Source organism: Eucalyptus grandis, chromosome 7 (assembly GCF_016545825.1).
Source record: "Eucalyptus grandis isolate ANBG69807.140 chromosome 7, ASM1654582v1, whole genome shotgun sequence".
Taxonomy (NCBI): Eukaryota; Viridiplantae; Streptophyta; class Magnoliopsida; order Myrtales; family Myrtaceae; genus Eucalyptus; species Eucalyptus grandis.
Genome location: NC_052618.1, coordinates 26847792 through 26867205, shown reverse-complemented (window position 1 = coordinate 26867205; position 19414 = coordinate 26847792). Strand labels below are relative to the sequence as shown.

The 19414-nt window shown below is 40.2% G+C and overlaps 2 protein-coding genes across 2 annotated transcripts; one reads left to right on the top strand and one right to left on the bottom strand.

The window, feature by feature from the left end:
- Positions 1-197: 197 nt before the first annotated feature.
- On the bottom strand, positions 198-5285 carry LOC120296021 (putative disease resistance protein At4g19050). Its single transcript, XM_039317671.1, has 12 exons — positions 5060-5285; positions 4801-4952; positions 4517-4732; positions 4064-4335; positions 3697-3963; positions 3606-3609; positions 3353-3439; positions 3161-3278; positions 2952-3007; positions 1653-1995; positions 912-979; positions 198-308 (listed from the first exon to the last, which is right to left on the bottom strand). The coding sequence occupies exons 1-12, from the start codon at positions 5283-5285 to the stop codon at positions 198-200; spliced, it is 1920 nt and encodes a 639-aa protein (XP_039173605.1).
- An 11243-nt stretch (positions 5286-16528) lies between these two features.
- LOC104455365 (putative disease resistance RPP13-like protein 3) lies at positions 16529-18382 on the top strand. The gene has a single exon (XM_010070165.2). The coding sequence runs from the start codon at positions 16529-16531 to the stop codon at positions 18380-18382; it is 1854 nt and encodes a 617-aa protein (XP_010068467.2).
- Positions 18383-19414: the final 1032 nt, after the last annotated feature.

Here is a 19414-nt window from a genome sequence, read left to right as displayed (position 1 = left end):
ACCAGGAAAGTGCAGTACAAGGTGACTTGCATTTGCTTGTACTGCCTTCTGATCTGCTAAACAAGTGGAGTTTTGGGTCTTGTCTCTGCTTGGCAAGTGCCAAGTGCTTCGGAAGAAGTGGGAGTCCAGTCCTGTACTACTTCGTTGTACTGAACTCTTGCACTACAGTTCTGTACCAACACCCTCACTCAACCATCTCATTCTTTGCCTGTCGCGGAACCTTCAAGCCCTTTTCCTTTGAAAGGCATGCTGATGCCTACATCACGTGACACGATAGGCATGGTATCACTAGGCACATGCTCTCGATTCTGGTAACAAGGATAACAGATGCACATTATGAAATGTCTCTATAGGCTTTTCTGAATCTTGGGTACTTCAGAGAATTGAAAAGTTTATGCAAATTCACATCTTGAATGAACAGATTTTGTTTTTCCTAGTAGAATCTTCTATTGAAGCTTTATATATGTCTATGATCCCAAACTTCTCTCCCCTGTATGTCTATGTAATTTGACAGTGAACAACAGAACAGAAATAAAAGAAATGAAAAAACGAAATTAAGTCAAGAGAACTCTTCCTCCACAGCACATGCTCAACAAAAAGAAAAACAGACAAATTCATGAAACTATAAGCATCTTTCTTCATGACATGATGATATTCACTCACCCTCTCACACTTAGGGCCTTCTACGTAGTATCATGATAGAAACATTACAGGGAGGAAAACTACAGCTCTCCTCTCACATATAGAATTCTGATAATAATAATATGGAGATAACTGCATCTTCCCAAAACTTCAGAATATGATTTTCTCGAGTGATACTTCATTGATCATACATTCTCTTAAAGTCTAATATACGCATATAACTGGTTCTACAATTATAAATGACGCAGCTCGTAAAAGTAATGTCTAACCTGGTATTTATGAACAAAATCAGCTATTATCTCAGCCTGAATGTAGATTAAGGGTTGCCAATAGGAACCTGAATCCAGTTTAGAAATGTAAATAATAGCCTCATAATGTAACAAATTAAAATTGGTGAGTTCGGGTAGATAAGTATGACACCGCTACCATCACAAAGGTCTCAATATAGGTGGGATTGAATCAGTAGAAATATGGAAGTATCGACACAAAACGAGGAACCTGAAACCAAGCATGAAAGAATGGCATAGGCTTCAAAGACTCGTTTATATAAAACATTGACATTTGACATCCAGTATCTAATTCTATGCTGCAGCACATCTCTTAAGGAAACGTATGCATTAAGTCAGAACAAGTGTGGTTGGACATTGCATCCCGTAAGCCTCCAGTGATTTCTCTATCCATTCACGATGGCCATGAGTGTTAATACATCACGGAAGAAAAAAGCTGCCAGACATTTCAGTTGCAATTTCTCTTGCATTCAATGGATCATCACATTCATGACGGAAGAAATGCCTGCAAAAGCAATGAGATCCGGAGATGCTGAAATGGGAATTGCAAAGTGAATGAGATTCTAAATGTATAGATCAGTGAGGACTTACTTCTCACTTAACCAGATCGTTCTATTTGCAGATTTGGGCAGTCGCTGTCAACATGACATTGACCTGGTACTTTGAATGCAGTGCTGCTTAGACAAGGCAAGCTGCAGAATCGTAATCTTGACAATGAAGAACCTGCTGAGCTGCCTCTGAATATAGTTTCCAAGCTTTCACATGAATTTATCACAAGAATCTCCAGGTTCGGCGGCAAATAGGATGTGGGATAAACTTCTTTGAGCTGAGGACAAGATTCTATTTTTAGCTGTTCTAGATTTTTTAAGCTCCCTGGCTTCACTTTCTGACTGCGTACGGTCTTCAGCCCAGCAGCATAGGAAATATGGATTTCCAGATTTTCAGCTTCTCCAAGCACTACCTCTAGATTCTCCAGATTTGGACACTGTCTCACTTTCAGTACTCGCAGCGATACCATTATAACCCCAATTCTCACAAGCTTTGGTAATTCCAGAAGATCCAAGGTCTGCAAGTTACATTCCGCAGACATACCAGGGTTAAATAGCTGTTTTGATTCAGCACAAAATTTGATTTTGAGGTTTTCAAGCTTCTTTGGCAGCTTGGAAAATGGGAAAATGTCAGTGAGCATTGGGCAACAATCTATAAACAAGCTCTTAAGACCTGGGAAGACCTCAGACTGCAGTTTATCATCGCAGACACATCTTAAGGAGGAGAGATTACACAGATAAAGAAAGTCAAGATTTCCCAAAGCTTTGGCATCTTCTTCTCCATCGACTATACGACAGATATTCGTGCACCTATCAAGCCAACAACCCTTTTTGAAGTCAAATTCTCTTTAACAAGTTCAGATAAGTGACTTAAAGAGCTATCATCGATTAGTGATATGTGGTCAGCATGCTCGAGAACATGTTCAGGTAGACTGGAAAGGCAATAGGATCTGTGGATCTCCAGATACTGCCCTGTTTCTTTAGGATGAGGAATTCTTCCCTGAGAGTTGATATCCATCAGTAGGCCCGTCTCCAAGGTCATATATCCTTCCATTTTTATTTTTGGGAAGCCAAATAGAAAAGTGGAATTTTTGGAAGCATGCATCCCACAACTTAGGATTTTCTTCCAAGAATTGGAGAAATCTGCTACCATTTTATATTGATATGGAAGACCAGTCAGGAGATGCGGAAATCTCAGAACTTAGGGATTCACAGGCTCCCAAGTGGAACTCCTCTGGAATTTCTTCTTCCGGTCAACTTCTTTAATGTGCTTCATATCCTGCAGATTGAGCTTCCTTAGACTAGTCCGATTTTAGACATCATAAGGAAATTCTTTTATTTTTGTCCCTGAACGATCCAGAACTGCCAAGTCGGTAAGAGACTTCAAATTTTCCATTTCTTCCAAATCAGCACAATCTCTCAGCAGTAGTTGTTGGAGGTTGCTAAAAGACTCAAGGGTAGGTAAAAACTTTACTTTGGTCCCCGATAGATCCAGCAGCTCAAGCTCCTTTAGGGCATCCAGCTCAGATACTTTACAGGAGCAACCTCTTAGAGACAGTTCCCTAAGGTTAGTGAGGTAGGACAGAGACAGCAATTGTTCAAATTTTATTTCATAGAGGTTGAGAATTCTTAGATTGCTCATATGGCGAAAAAATTAGGGTTTTATGCTCAAAGATTTTGCACCACAGTGGTCGAGTACCTCTAGGTTCAACAGAGCTTCCAAGGAAGGAAGGTCTTTCAAGTAGGCGCAATTTCTCATTATTAGGTGATGGAGGCTGATAGGAAAGCAATTTGAAGAAGGCTTTTAATTGTAGTCTCTGAAAGATTGATGGTCTTCAGGTGAGACATGCCCCAAAAGGAGTCATTGCTTGCTACCACCAACTCCGAGCATCCCGAGAGATCGAGAACTTCCAGTTTCTGAAGTTTACTCAAGTTTGGCAACCCAGTGAGGAATTTACCATTCTTCACCGAGCACAAACGAAGTTCAGAATTTTCAGAAAGTAATGTCAGAAAGGTTCAGCTCCTCAAGGCCTTGGAGGCCCTGCGTGAATGGCAATTTTGGAAGCTCCACACAACCACTCAAAAGAAGATGAGATAAGCTGCTGATGTTGCGAGGTAGCTTATTTACAGCACTACCCGAGAGATCCAGAATTCTAAAGTGAATCTGAGTTTGCAGAGAATCTGCTTGTAACTCTTTCAAAGATGTTGCCTTCGAAAGCTAAAAAATCTCTAGTTTAGGTAATGGTTTTAGGGTGGGAACTCTTGCCAGGGATGGACAGTCACTTAAGTGGAGTTGAGTGAGCTCTCCCAAATCGCGAAAGTAGGGCAAGCGCCCAAGCTTGGTTTTGGATAGATTGAGAATTTGAAGTTTCTGGAGAGAAGAGAGGGTCTTGACCTGGATATTTGTGAAAGAGTCTGAACCAGAAGAAATCGAACACTTCAAGTTTTGCCAATGAAAGCACTTCCTGTTTTGCTGATTCCTTTGTCTTCAATAATTTAAAATCACACAATTGTTTCAAATTTGGACAATTTCTAAGAATGAGCCAATGGAGTTCACTCTGATTTAAGACAGAAGCAAGAAGCCACTTAATGCCAACTTCAGATAAGCTAAGAGATCTAAGATCTTTCATATGCTCAAAAAGATCATCATGGATTTCCTCCACAAAATGAGCCCCAGATATCTGAAGAATGAGTAACTTCGTAAGTTCATGGATCTCATCTACATTCTCCAGCAGGCGACAGCCCCTTAGATCAAGTACTTGAAGCTCCTTCAATGTTGAAAGTTCTAACGGCAGCTTTTTGAACATCGGATTTAAGATGACCAGAACTGTAAGTCTTTGTATGCGTAAGGGACTTCCCTGCAAAAACGAGCACCATCTACAAGGAGCGTGGACATCTCGCTCCTTTTCCCACTACGTGTTTTGATCATCCCATTGGTCTGTATAACCATCCAAGACCAGCCCAAGTTTGGGCACTCAGCACACTAGCCGTGCCAACAGATGCAGACCTGCTAAGTCCATATCGTCAGTGATCAGTGACTCCCAAAGCATTACTTTCCGTATAAACATAACTATTCTCCTTTTCTCTTAGAAATCCACGATCTTTGAGCTCCATCAGAGTATGATGTCCCTCCTCATAGGCCTTCTCAATATGATCATGGTGATCAAAATACCCTTCCAGTAACCAGTGACTTATCAGCTCATTGTCGTGGATGCTATCATGATGGAGAAACAAGCATCTGCAGTGCCAACAGCACTTATTGGCAACATTTTATACACATGCTGTAATAATGTTTCGATATCAGCAGATTCAAGTATAGAGACCGCTTCTTCAACAGCATTGTCCAATTCAAAGTCCTTCACATTATTCATGGCTTCTGCCATCATAATAATTGCCCCAGGATGACCTGAGCTATTATTCAATAGCTGCAGACAGTCTTTCAAACGCAGTTGCCCTAGAAACTGCCGCCTTGACCCTATTCCGCAGTAAATTTGATGAGTCAACATCAGACAGGAATTTGATTTCATATGATCTTCTATCTTCAGTCCAAATTGCATCCCCATTTTCCCTCATTGCCAATACCGGTATCACTGCCATTTCTTGTGATTAAAGCCTTAAGAAGGTGCCCATGGAGGATGTTGCTTAAAGAAAAAAGAATTTTCTTTCCATCCTTGTTAATAATATCATCCAGAACTGCAAGAAGATATGGATCTTTTCCAGCCACAGCAGCATCTTTCTGATCAACCTTCACTGTTGCTTTTGGTTCAGGCTTTCCAGATTTCTTCTCTTCTGTCTTTGCAGTTTTCATTTGTTCAAGTTACGCAGATTTCATCAAGTTAAGCTTTTTCAGTATTCTCCGATTCAGACTTTCCAAGTCCACTTCTTGCTCCTGTTGCTCAATCTCAACATTATCATATGTTTCCCACTCCTCATTAGAAGAAAACACAGACAGCTGAATGGCAATAGTTTCAACAAGAGATTTGACTTCATAATTATATCCTGGGACCACCCAAATAGTTCCACAGGAGGAGCCCTCAAGTATGGCAGACTTACACATCTGTTTTGCCATCCATGTTTTACCCGCTTCAGCTTCTCCCAAAAATCAACTGTTTTCATGTTACCATCACTTTGAAGAGCTGAAACATGTTTTTTCCGAGTTTCCAGAGCATCTGTTGGGTTGGCCATTGCTGGCAAGGGCAACTGTACAAATAGGACATTGATTAAGGATGGTTTTCTTTTCTTTTTCTTTTTTGGCTGGACTATACTTCTAAGTTAACCATAGCTCAACTGTTCCACATACACCACTTAATATGGTAGTGCTTCAATACAAGCATGCATTGTCAAATCTCAACTGCAAAGGCTCCAAAAGGGTAACGGGGGGTTGGGGTGTGAATGACCTTTCAGGAAGAAAATTTAACTACTCCAACCTGGAAACCAGCGATGTAAAAAAGTTTATTGTCTCATCAAACACGAATATCATGTATCATTACTTCCAGCCTCTAGGAGGCCCCTGGTACAATAAGAATGATTGCATTACTTATAACCAACGTGCCCGATATTTTCCGAATGCGATAAGTTGATTATAGCCTAACCATGTGGTTTTTCAAATTCTTGCAGCCATCCTCACATATCCAATATAGAAACAATGGAAAACTAAAGTAATCACCATACTCTGCCATGTCGTCAGAAAAGTCAGCATGAAGGAGCTTATGATCTAACTTCCACATTCTGTTAAGTTCTGATCAGTCAGCCAGGAGAAAAGAATAGCACTCCATGGTTGTCCTATGGGAGACTTGAATTTCTTCCAATGAGTTCATTGTGAAAATTAAGTCAAGATCATCAGCTTTAAACATGTGCCAATATCAAAATTCGAGGCTTTTACATGGATGCACCATTGTATTACTAAACCACTTATTTATCAACAGGACTTAAAAAAAATCCTGTGCTACTGAGGAAATCTTCTGCTACAATAGTTGTTCCCTAGAGTATTACTCGCAAAAACAACTTTGATTTGGGAAAAGTTTACATCTGTTTCATCACGCAGATTACAATTGAATTGTAGCACTTGGACATCGAAAATAAGTTGAAGTTCGTTACAGTAGTTGTAGACCAGAGTCCTACATCTGACGTCACATGCACAAGGAAATTTGACATTTGTTCATTTCACAATGATGACAAAGACAAAAAGAAGTGGAAAAACACCTTTTCCCTAAAGCTTTCTCACTGTCTCGCTCTGCCCAGAAGTAGTTTTGCCTCATTTTTCTCTTTAAATATAAAAGTCATGCCTAAAGACTGCCCATAATTACTAAGTGTTAAAGCTCATAAAACAACAATCAAAACAGAAAACATCTCTTTTGTTTGAGGGAGAGAAAGGATAAAAAACAGAGCATAGCACTTCATACGTCTTGTGCGAAGGAAAAAACTATTGAGTACAACAACTAAATACAAAGCAGAAACTGCTCACATACGTGCAACACATAACTGCACACAAACATGCTATTAACTTCCTAGAAAATAGCAAAAACACTAATTGCATAACTTAATTTACTTGGCTGTTTTTTTTTTTTTTTTTAAAAAAGAGGAAAACAGAGGAAACACGACTGAAAACAGCAGCACTGAGATAATTCCAACAAACTCCTCCTTGGATCAGTTGCTGCTGTAAATTCCTATTTTCTCTCTTAACAGCTCAAATCTTCTAGCCTGAAGTGGTTTTGTGAACATATCTGCAAGCTGATCTTCAGATTTGCAATAGGCCAACTTGACTTCGCCACTTTGTTGCATCTCACGCAAAAAGAAAAATTTGACTTTGAAATACTTGGTTTTGCCATGGAAAACTGGATTCTGTGATATTGTTAGAGCAGCCTGATTGTTGACATTGACTTCGATACAATCACTGGAATTCAACCACAAATCCTTCTCAACCACAAATCTTTCATTATCTTCTTCAGCCACAAAGTTTGATTTGTAGCCTTAGTAGCTGCTATAAACTCAGCATCTACAGTAGACTGAGCTACAATCTCTTGCTTTTTAGAACACCAGGAGAAATAAGCAAAACCAAAACTGAAACAATATCCAGACGTACTCTTTATGTCATCTACTGAACCAGCCCGGTCACTATAAAAAAATCCTTGCAAATTAAACTTCTGACTTTTCTTAAACTTCACACCAAAGAACAATATTCATTTAAGATATCTCAAGACCCTTTTTGCTACAACCAAATGTAACTGACTAGGACTACTCATAAACCTGGATAAAACACTTACAGCAAATAGAATATCTGGTCTGGTTGCTGTAAGATATATGAGACACCTATTCAGATTTCTATACAAAGAAGCATCTACTGCATTTGTTCCATCATTCTTCTGTAGCTTCTCTTTAGCAGCCATAGGAGTGCTTACACTTCGACAATCTTCCATCTGAACTTCTTTAGAATTTCCTTAATATATTTTTTCTGACAGATGAAGATCTTATATGAAGCTTGTTTGACTTCCAGACCCAAAAAATAAGCCATCTTTCCCAAGTCTGACATCTTAAAAACTACAAATAGATCTTGCTTCACCTTCTCTATCAATTCCATATCATTCCCCGTCACTAATAGATCATCTACATAAAGTGACAGAATTACAATACTGTGATTCACCTTCTTGACATAAAGAGTGAACTCACTTAAGCTTTTTACAAAGCCAAAATCTTGCAAATATCGATCTATCTTCCCATACCAAGTTTTTGGAGCTTGCTTCAGTCCATATAGAGCTTTCATCAACCTGTATACACTCTCTTCTTGCCTTTTTATATTGAAGCCTTCGGATTGTTCAACAAAAATCTCCTCCTCAAGCTCTCCATTTAGGAATGCAGACTTGACATCTAATTGAAATATAGGCCACCCCTTCTTTGCTGCAATAGCTAATAGTAGCCTTATTGTATCAAAAAGTGCAACATGAGCAAATGTTTCAGAATAGTCTACTCCCCATATTTGTGCATAGCCTTTCACCACCAGTCTAGCTTTATGTTTATTGACAGAACCATCAGGATTAAGTTTTGTTCTAAACACCCACTTAACCCCAATCACATTCTTATCAGATGGTCTGTCAACAAGCTCCCATGTGTGGTTTTTCTGGATCATTGCAATCTTCTCCTGCATTGCTGCAATCCACCTCTGATCCTTCTTAGCTTCCACATAGTTAGATGGTTCGAGCATTGCACATTGCTTCTTTCATAGATTTCAGCAAGTGACCTTGTGCCTCTCACTGGTAAATCATCCATACTATCTTCCAATCCATCTATAACTTCATCAACCTCTACATCATTGCGGGTTGTTTTTCGAACCTTCTTCGTTTCTGCACTCTTTCCTTCCATCCAATTCCACTCATCTTCCTCTAGAAAAATAACATTTATGCTCACAGTCACCTTCCTTATCATGGGATGGAAAATCTTGTAAGCCTTTGATTGAAGACTATACCCAATAAAGATTCCAAGCTTTGCTTTCTTATCCAGCTTGTCCCTCTTAACCTTAGGAACATGAGTGTAACACAAACACCAAAAAACCTTCAAATTCTTCACAAAAGGTCTAACACCATGCCGGACTTCAAAAGGTGTTGACTTCTCTAAGGCCTTTGTGGGCAATCTATTCAATAGAAACACTGCAGTATTAGCTGCCTCAGCCCATAACTTCTTAGGTAACTTCTTCTCCTATATCATACATCTAGCCATCTCCATAATGCTTCTGTTTTTTCTCTCAATGACCCCATTCTGTTGAGGTGAATAGGGAGTAGTGAACTGCTGCACAATTCCTGCTTGCTCACAATTCAACTTAAACTTGTGAGCAGTATACTTAGAACCATTATCAAACCTGAGCATTTCAATTTTCTTCCCACTCTGATTCTCAACTGAGGCTTTAAACTTCATAAACACATTAGCAACTTCAGACTTGGCTCGCAGAAAATAAATCCAACTCATCCTAGTCATATCATTAGTGAAAGTAATAAAATACCTGCTACCATTGAGAGAAGACTTAGACATAGGTCCACATAGATCTGTGTGGACTAATTGCAGCTTCTCACATGCTCTCCAGCCTCCTCCTTTGAAAGAAAATCTGGCTTGCTTGCCAAGAAGACAAGTTCGCACCTTTGTGGAAATTCCTCCTCCAAACTTGGCAAGTCATCGCAAGCTATTTCTCTGTATAAACGACATGCTCTTTCTGTGAACATGCCTAAGTCTTTTATGCCATAACTCAGCATTTTCTTTTTTCACTTTAAAGCCATTTGTTGTATCTCTTGTGGCTTGAACATGAAACTCTTGTCCTTCATTGGGATTCTTAGCACTTTTTTGCTATCTACATTATTAATAAGACATTCATTCCCTTCGAACTTCACTTTATAGCCCTTCTCAATTAATTGACCAACACTTAACTGATTCTGGTCAATATTTGGCACAAAAAGAACATCATTGATCAGTTTCACCTCCTGATTTCTTTCAATAGCCCTTTGTACCATTCCCTTGCACTTCGATATACTGTTCGTTGCCAATTCGACTCGGACCTCGACCGACCCTGTCTAGACTCCTAAACAACTTCGAATTGCCAATCATATGATTGGTACGACCACTATCCACCAGCCATGCATCATTCCCACGGAAGATCCAGGAAATGAAGCTACAAACAAGTGCTCTTCCTCGTTTCATTCACTTTGCTACCTATGCTTCTCCCGCTTGCTGGTAATTTTTCTCTTTGCGGATTGCTTCCATGTGACCCAACTTGTGACATCTTCGCATCTAGCATCGAGCTTTCTCCAACATCTAAAAGCGATGATTAGTTCCACCACAAGTATTGACAAGGCTTTTGTTCTTCTTCCATTTGCTAAACCCACCAGAATTTCCTTCTTTTGCTACAAACTTGGAGTCACCAGCATTTTCTCTGGACTGAATCTATTTCTTCCCTTTGCCTCCATCATTTGACTTCACTCTAGCTTGCAACGCACCCTCTACAAACTCTTCTCTTCTCATCAGTCTTCTGTTTCCTGTGCTTGCAAAGCATTTAACAATTCTGCAAGCTTTATATCAGCTAAGTCTCTTGTATTTTCTAAAGACGCTATGGTGGCTTCGAACTTCTCTGGAAGAGACACCAGGATCTTCTGAACAAGCATTTCATCCTTCAAGTCAGTCCCTAAAACTCTGATTTATTCAGCTATCTCAACCAGCCTATCAGAGTACTCCTTTAATGACTCTGAATCCTGCATCTGTTGTCTCTCAAACTCCCTCAAGAGATTCATCACCTTCATGCCTCTTATCTTCTCATCTCCCTCGTATTCATCCTTCAAGAAATCCCATATTGCCTTTGCAGAATCACATCTCATGATCCTTGTGAAGATAGTGGGTGAAACAGCAGCATACAGGCAAGACTTTGCCTTAGCCTTCCTTGTGATTCTCTCTTTATGGTACTTTATCTAATTCAAGGTCGGATAGTCTGAAAGTGGAGCAACCTCATAATCATTCTCCACAGCCTCCCATAAATCATGACCCTCCAAGAATGCTGTCATCTTGATAGCCCAAACCTGATAATTTTCCCCAGTAAAGACTGGAGCAGCCATTGCAGAGAATTTACTCGGTCCTGCCTCCATTAGCTTTTTCTTTGCAGATTGGAAGCAATCTTCACTCAATTACCCTCACTTCACAGTCCCTTAAGATCCTACAAATGCTCTGATACCACTGTTAAAGCTCATAAAACAACAATCAAAACAAAAAACATCTCTGTTGTTTGAGGGAGAGAAAGGATAAAAAACAGAGCATAGCACTTCATACGTCTTGTGCGAAGGAAAAAACTATCGAGTACAATAACTAAATACAAAGCAGAAACTGCTCACATACGTGCAACACATAATTGCACACAAACGCGCTATTAACTTCCTAGAAAATAGCAAAAACACTAACTGCATAACTTAATTTACTTGGCTGTTTTTTTTTTTAAAAAAAAAAACAGAGGAAACACGACTGAAAACAGCAGCATTGAGATAATTCCAACACTAAGTGAAATGCCAAAAGATTATCCATGTGCCAATCCTGCCAATAGACAGTAAATCTCCAGAAGCAGGATTGCAAAACTGTGAAGGTTTTGGCTAAAAGTCCAACATTTAATGGTAGAAATTGGTGTCAAACAAGCTATTCCGACGAATGTATACATTTGCTTATCACAAGTCATATGCTTCAAGATTGATTCATTCCTGTCGAAAAATTCACCAGGGACAAGAACTCGAGACAAAAGCTGATGCATGTTGTGCACGCACAAGGGTATAGGTAGACTTAATAAGCTGCAAGGAGCAAATCAATATGGATCAAAGATTTAATCAAATGTATTTTTCCCACGAAACAAGAAGGGAAGAGAGACTGCGAAGTTGCAACTACAGGTTGACAATGGGCAGGTGGGCTCTGCTTCGCATTCATATAGTTCTAGGGTTGGTGACGTCTGGTCCTGCTTTCTCAGATACAAGTCTGGTTCTGGCTTGGCTCTGAATCATCTTGTATTTCACTTTCTCTGGAGACAAGCGCAGAACACTATTCAGGAAGTGCTCGGAGGCTTTTGGATAATCCCAAATCAGTTTTCCGTCTTTCGGGTTTAGTCGGGTCAGAATTGAATATTTCAACATGTCTAGCATCTTTTATACCTTTTGATGCTTCGACTCATTAGGTCAAATCTACTTTTTTCATATCATTTCATTGAATGTATACACTAACGAGTATAAATCATGTGCAATATTCAAGATGAGGACCCCATCAGAAAGTGAATGCACAGATAAACAGGAATGTGGCAGGTTCGATCAGTGAATGCGAATCTCAAACTCTCAAATTCCATATCCATCGTTCCAATGCGACAAGATCAGTCAGATGCAGCACTTCCCTATGGATCAATCATGCACTCAAAAAACACTGTACCGATCCGGAACACAACCAACGCCAATAAGATAGAGACGAAAGAAAGAAAACTCATTCCCCCAACTGAACAAACATCGTGCAGTCTAACCCAAGAACATGCACTCAAGAAACACTGTATCAATCCCGGAACACAAGAAAACTCATTCCCCAATTGAACAGACATCGGGCATTCCCCATTTAACGCTTCTGCAATTATTACTCCGCCGAGAGAAATCGAAGTCCGCGTAAGTCTAATTGGAGTAATTTTTTAAGTTATATCATAAATTCGAAGTTACCTGAATTTGAACTGTGAGATCCAATTGGGGAGTTATACATGAAAGTGATAGTTTAGGACATTGTGGAAAAGTCTGGACAGAAATCGATTTTAAAGTATGATTTAATTGGAATGAAATTCTAAAGCTTCATGTGCATAATGAATAATACGCATAATAGACAGAGATGAATGTTTGTGATAGAAATAGTTTTATGGATGAATAAGTGCAGTTTAGTCGAGTCGTTCGTTAGAGTAGTGTATTACGTGGATTTTGATATCGGAATTCAAGGCTGTGGGCTCGACTAATAATTGTAGGTTAGTTTTCAGCTTATCCTATATTTTTTTTTTTGAAAAATGGTAGAATTTTAATATAGAATGATTTGTTGAGAGCATGTTTCTTGCATAAAATAGGATTGAAAAAAGATGAGTTTAGTACTAAATTGATAAATAAAACTTTTGGAAGGCAAAATGATAAATAAAACTTTCAGAAACATGTATGCTACAAGTCGGAACGTGTCCTCCAAAAGCTGGATTGATTGAGCACCACAGATTGAAATATAAGGCCAGTCATTGTTAGGAGAAGCCGAATTCTATAGGACTTAGGGGATCTGCAACCCTTTAAGTTGAACTCCTTTCCGTATACTCGATCTTCTTCAAGTCAATTCTTCTAATATGTTTCATCTCCTATAAATGAAGCTTCTATAGACTAGTCAGATTTGAGATTAGATGGTGCCATCTTCTATTTTTTTGCCTGAAAGATCTTGACCCTCCAACTTGATTTAGTGACTTCAATTTTTCCGGTTCTTCAAAATGAGCACAACCTCTTAGCGATAACTGTTTGAGGTTGCTCAAGTTCTTAAGGGGTGGAAAAGATCCAACTTTAGTAACTAACAAATTCAGCACCCGAGGTCTCTAAGTACTCCCACGTCAGACAATGCACAGGAACATCCTCTGAGTGAAAGTTCTCTGAGGTGGGATACAGACAGCAAGCAATTCTTAAAATTCCATTTCAGATAGGTTGAGAATACTAAGTTTGCTCATATGCTGAAGCAATTCATATTTTGTATTACTCAAAGTTTTGTTCCACAGAGATCGATTACGTCTAGGCTAAAAAGGGTATCCAGGGGAGGAAGGTCTTTTAAGTTGGTGCGGTTTCTCGTTGTAAGTTCATGGATCTCATTTATTTTCTCCGACTGGGGACGACTCCTCAGAACTAGCGCTTGTAGCTCCTTCAACTCGGACGGTGATGAGGGAAGATTTTTTTGGCTTTGGACTAAAGATAGCCAGAACTGAGTTCAGGCGTTCGAAGAATGTTTCAGGGACTTCCCTGCAAAAACGAGCACCATCTATAAGGAGCGTGGACATCTTAACCCTTATTGCCACCATTCTTTTTTATAAACTCATCTGCCTGGATAACCCTCCCTAGATCAGCCCAAGTTCTGTTGTTTTGGCACACCAGCCAAGCCAAGACATGCTAACTCACTAAGTCCATATGGTCGGCGAATCAGCAAGACTTAGGGCTTCACTTCCCATTTTTGCGACCAAAATTTCGGGTGAATCACCTAAAATTAGGTTAATAGACTACTAAGTCTAACTTAGCTCGGGTTCTCCTAAACCCATACCAATTCGCGACTTAGGTTTAAATATCTAGCATGCAAAAGGGAGTCGCCAAAATTTAGGTGTCAACGGCTGCCCCTCTTTGAAGGTGAGTTCGTAGAGGACTTTAAAGGTAAAGTTCGCCATAGCAAAGGACATCTTCCCCTTGAATTTATGCCAGTCTTTTTTCTTTCTCTTTTTTTTTTTCCGATTATTCACAGGCGCGGATGTGGAGATCTAGGAAAATGCTTTTAATAGATTGCACTGCCCATGAAGTATCCTTCAAGACTTGTGATTGTTGATGAAGTTTGAGCCACTTTCTTGAAAAATTTTTGACCTACTCCATTCTGCCGAAAAGGCTTAGGGTCTGTTTTGTTACTCTATTTTGTTTCTTATCTCAATACTAACGGACAAGATAATATTCAAGAGGTCAAAAGAAATTAGGAAAAAAATTGAGACAGAGTTCAAGTGTTCGTGTCAATATATATATATATAAGAAAAATTGAAAGATTGGAGTAAAAGGTGGCACACTTTTGATGTTAAAAATGAAAAGTAAAATAAAATAGAATAAAATCAACACTTAAGTTTGAAAATTGAACACGATGCTGCTTAAAGAGGATGGAAGAATTATTTAAAAAGTCCTATAATACTATGGCTGGAAATCGTTGGTGTGAACACCAATTGTCCTACATGATGTAGCCGGCACTTACTCGTGCAATTTATAATAATATTTTGTTATTTTTTTCAAGTTCTTATGTATTTTTTTTATTTTCATTTCATTTTTCCTTCCTTCTTTTGTTTCCCACCGTGGTCGGTGAGCTATGGCCAGCAAGGATTGCTGGAGCTCACCAGTTACTGGGTGAGGGTTGCGAAGCCCTTACCCAAATCTAGGCCAAGGCAGCCATGAAAGCAGGCGAAAAGACATGAAATTGGAAAGCGAGCGAGCAGGGAAGCAGGTGAGAAATCAGTCTCGTGAAGGATATAGAAACATACACAATGCAAACTTTGGTCGCCATCGAAATGAGTCCTCATAGGGTCGCTCCACTTTGCTTTGCTTCTCTCCTCTGTTGCCTGTGACTGTGTGTGTGGGTTAATGCGAAAACGTTGACAAAGGGAACTGGGAAGAGCCTCTATATATGGTTGAAAGCCATCGCTAAACTGAGGTCCTTCACTCGCCGCAGGCGAGGCTGCTCTCATCTAGTGGCCTGCAAGATCCGGCAACCTTCGCTGGCCACAGCTTGCTGGCTACAGCTCACCGGCTACCGCGAAAAACAAAAGAAGGAAAGAAAAACAAAAAAAGAACAAAAAGAAAATGCATAGGAATTTTGAAAAATATTATTTAAAATTTATCTACATTAGTGTTGGTCGTGTCACATAGGATAACTAGTGTCTATGTTAGTGATTTTTGGCTAAAATTAGTGGGATAGACTAAATTAGCACAAATTCAAAGGTTCATGACTCAATTGGTTAAAGAAAAATGTTTAGAACTGAATTGATACTATTATAATAGATATATGACTTTTTTGATAATTTTCCCAAGAAGAGCAGCCATGTTACAAAATTTTGCACATAGGAATATGCCACTGTAATCGTTACTGTTACTTAAGTTGATATCTTAATCTGTTTTTTTTTTTTTTTTTCCTTTGGGGTTTATGCGTAGAATAACATCGACCTAAGGAATGACTTTCTGGTCTTTGAATAACGAGAAAACCAGCACAACCCTATCTGGCTCCCTCAAGTCCAACTATTTCTTGGACGACTTTGCATATGTGAACATGACCTGACTTTACTAACAAAGACATCTCACAATTTAAGAAAACAGAAAACGATAAAAGAATATGAACAATTATAAGAGTTAGAGATGATGTATTTATTAATTAGAAGCTGGTGGTGATTGACACCTCCCATAAATCCTATGCTTGTTTGGGGCAAATCGACAATCAAAAAACCTTCTTCTCCAATAATTGAAGTTCGGACCTCCAGTTTCGTCTTTCTTATCTTCTTCTACCTGAAGTGGCCTTTTCCAATGTCCTGGGCGAATCACACATCCTGAGGCTTGGGCACTTCGAAACCGTACGGCGAGGACCGTGAGCCTCCATTCCCAGCTGCACGATCACGTCCTTCTCGAGCCCGCTTGTGTTACACAGACTTCCTCTGATCGGTTCCTTATGGAGGCATCTGAGGGACCGAGACTGCAAAATCCGCTGGCAAAGACTTTTTCTTTGGTCTATTCGTTGTCTTCTTGGAGCCGACGACGAGGAAACAGCAAGAAAGGCAAGATGTTGGCGCAAGAAGTCGAAGCTTTACCGCTAAATGCCGGGGGAAGCACTGTAGCTTCATCACCAGGCAACCTGACCCAAGCAAGGAAAATGAAGGATGAGTCCTGTATTGTCGGTCGCGAAGATTTCGTGAATGTACTTGTGCCTCAGTTGATAGATAAAAGAGACGATGGCGCCAACCTAAGAGTGATTTCGGTTTTCGGCGAGGAAGCCATCGGCAAAACAGCTCTAGTGAGGAGCGTCTACAGCAGAGCGGATGTTAAGCATCATTTCGACTGCTGCACTTGGGTCCGGATCGGGCCCAAGCCTAACCTGGTTCATCTCATGATCGACTTGCTCAAGCAGCTGAGGGTCCCGGAATTGCGAGATGTGGATCGTATGAACGAGGAAAAGCTGTCCGACGTGCTCCAAGGATTCCTGATGGAGTGCTGTTATCTGACGGTCCTGGATGACTTGTCCGATCTTCTTCTCATGGACAAGCTCTTGATAAAGGTGCTTGCAGACTCGAGGAACGGGAGCAGAGTAATCATCACGACTCGTAACAGCAAAATACCCTCTTCCACCGATCCCTGGTATGCCACGCATCTCGAGTTGACCCCCCTCAACCAAGAACAGAGCAACAAGTTATTGAAGGAAAGTAGCAGCGCTTTCGATGGGGTCAATCCGGACGGAGAACTCCTCCCTCTCAAAGAGAGGATTCTTAGCAAATCGGGCGGTTCTCCTGCCAAGATCGTTCTACTCGGAGGACTTTTATCCACCACCACGTGGAGTGGATGCACCAAGCTTGTCGATCAGCTTACCGATCGTCCCACACTCCAAGATATTGTGCATTTGAGCGTTAATGACCTTTCAGAAGGGTTAAAGCAATGTGCTCTGTACTTGACTCTGTTCCCTAAGGAATCTGAGATTCCCACAAGGAGGCTCTTCAGACTTTGGTTAGCTGAAAATCTCGTATCTTCAGCGTTGGAGAACGGTGCAGAGGCATGTTTTGAGATTCTGGTGTCTAGACACATGATCAAGGCAGCTCGACAGAAATGGGACAGGAGTGCCCAATCGTGTCGCTTGCCTGGATTGTTGCACGATGTCTTTTATCAGATGGCTGAGAATGAAAGATTCCTCAAGATCTTTGACTGTTCTATTCATGATAAAAAGAATTTCGATGCCCCGCGTATGGCCATACATAGGGATATTTCAGGAGTAGGAGAAGCAAATGCGCACATGAATGTGCCCAAAGCAGGACGAGAGCGATTAGAAACAAATGCACAAGAAGCACGCGTGGAGATCACACCTGCCGAGCCACATCAAAGACTGTCCACCAGTGAAAATTCCACGCCGCCGCTCGGTGTCCAACAACTCCTTTCCTATGTGTCATTCAACACCATGAAGCTGGGAACACAGGCCGGAGAGATAGTCGCGTTACTTAAACCATTAGTGCCGACAAGGGACTTGAGTTTGCTGAGGGTACTTGATCTTGAGGGTGTCTACAAGCCTTTTCTTCCGGAGGAGCTTGGCAACATATTGCCGAACGTAAAGTACATGGGACTCAGATGGACTCTTCTTGAATCGCTTCCAAAGTCAGTGGTGCGATTGTCTTGCCTGGAAACTTTGGATCTGAAGTACACTAACATAACCCAAGTGCCAGTTTCTATTTGGGAGGTAGAGAGTCTGCAACACCTATACATGAATGAGGTGTCCTTTAACAAGTCCGTTCATCCTCAACTGCATTCCAAGAAATCTTTGAACTGCAACATCCAAAAGGTTTTGGCTAAAAGTCCAACATTTAATTGCAGAAATTGGTGTCAAACAAGCTATTCCGACAAATGTACACATTTGCTTATCACCAGTCAAGATTGACTCATTCCTCTCGAAAAATTCACCAGGGACAAGAACTTGAGACAAAAGCTTATGCATGCTATGCATGCACAAGGGTAAAAGTAGACTAAATATGCTGTAAGGAGCAAATCAATATGGATCAAAGACTTTGATCAAATGTATTTTTCCCACAAAACAAGAAGGGAAGAGAGACTGTGAAGTTGCAACAACAGGTTAAAAATGGCCAGGTTCCTTTTGAAGAAAACCTTCTTTGTTCCTCTTCCCTTAATAAAGTCTCATACTCTGCAACACAAATTGCTTACTGGAAGTATGAGATTTTGTGGGAACACTTTGCCTCATGCTTAATCTGGTCTTTTACCTAGTACTATGTGAGGAAATTTAATTAGGAAGGTAAATGGGGCCTAGAAAGATTCAAAATCAAGATCTTCAGCTCTAATAATATATGAAATTTTATGGACCACTACTAACTATTTTCAAAGCTCACGCCATTGGACGAAGGCATGACTTATTTTATTTATTTATTTATTTATTTTATATCAAGGATTTGGCCTGACACACATTATGAGTGCTCACGACCACTACTGGCCCGACTTGCCCAATGGAGACCATCGACTATACCTGGAGGGAGGCTAGCACATGACCCCACCACCATAGTCCCTTACTTAAGACGTGTATAACAGCGCGGAGATTCAAACTTTCAACCTGACGCTAGATCTATTCGCACGTCTCTGCCAACACAGCTGCCCACTGGTGGGTAAGGCATGACTTATTTTTTAAATACTATAACATGAAGAATTAGTAAAATCACTTCAAACATCTTTCTTAGCTCAAAATGTAAGCCACTTTTAGCCATATTAACAAACTCTCATTCAAGAAGTTGGGTTCTACATTTGTTTCTTGCTCTATAAATCTCGCGACAAAGTCTACTTTCACAATTTCACCTAATATTTGTTTAGTTCTAGCTAAGTCTGCCCTTCAAGTTAGTTCTGAAAAACTGAGCATGAAATTGTTCTAAATGCCTCAAGACTCGGACGGAGCTGAAACGTAAATTTA

What these genes read in the sequence shown, in the direction of transcription:
- LOC120296021 (XM_039317671.1), bottom strand. Translation starts at nt 5,285, where the DNA reads ATGAAAACTGCAAAGACAGAAGAGAAGAAATCTGGAAAGCCTGAACCA. An exon ending in AGAGGTACTCGACCACTGTG is followed by an intron (nt 3,008 to 3,160) that starts GTGCAAAATCTT and finishes GCTCCTGTAAAG; the next exon opens with TATCTGAGCTGGATGCCCTA. An exon ending in ATTTTGTTCATAAATACCAG is followed by an intron (nt 309 to 911) that starts GTTAGACATTAC and finishes CCTTGTTACCAG; the next exon opens with AATCGAGAGCATGTGCCTAG.
- LOC104455365 (XM_010070165.2), top strand. Translation starts at nt 16,529, where the DNA reads ATGTTGGCGCAAGAAGTCGAAGCTTTACCGCTAAATGCCGGGGGAAGC.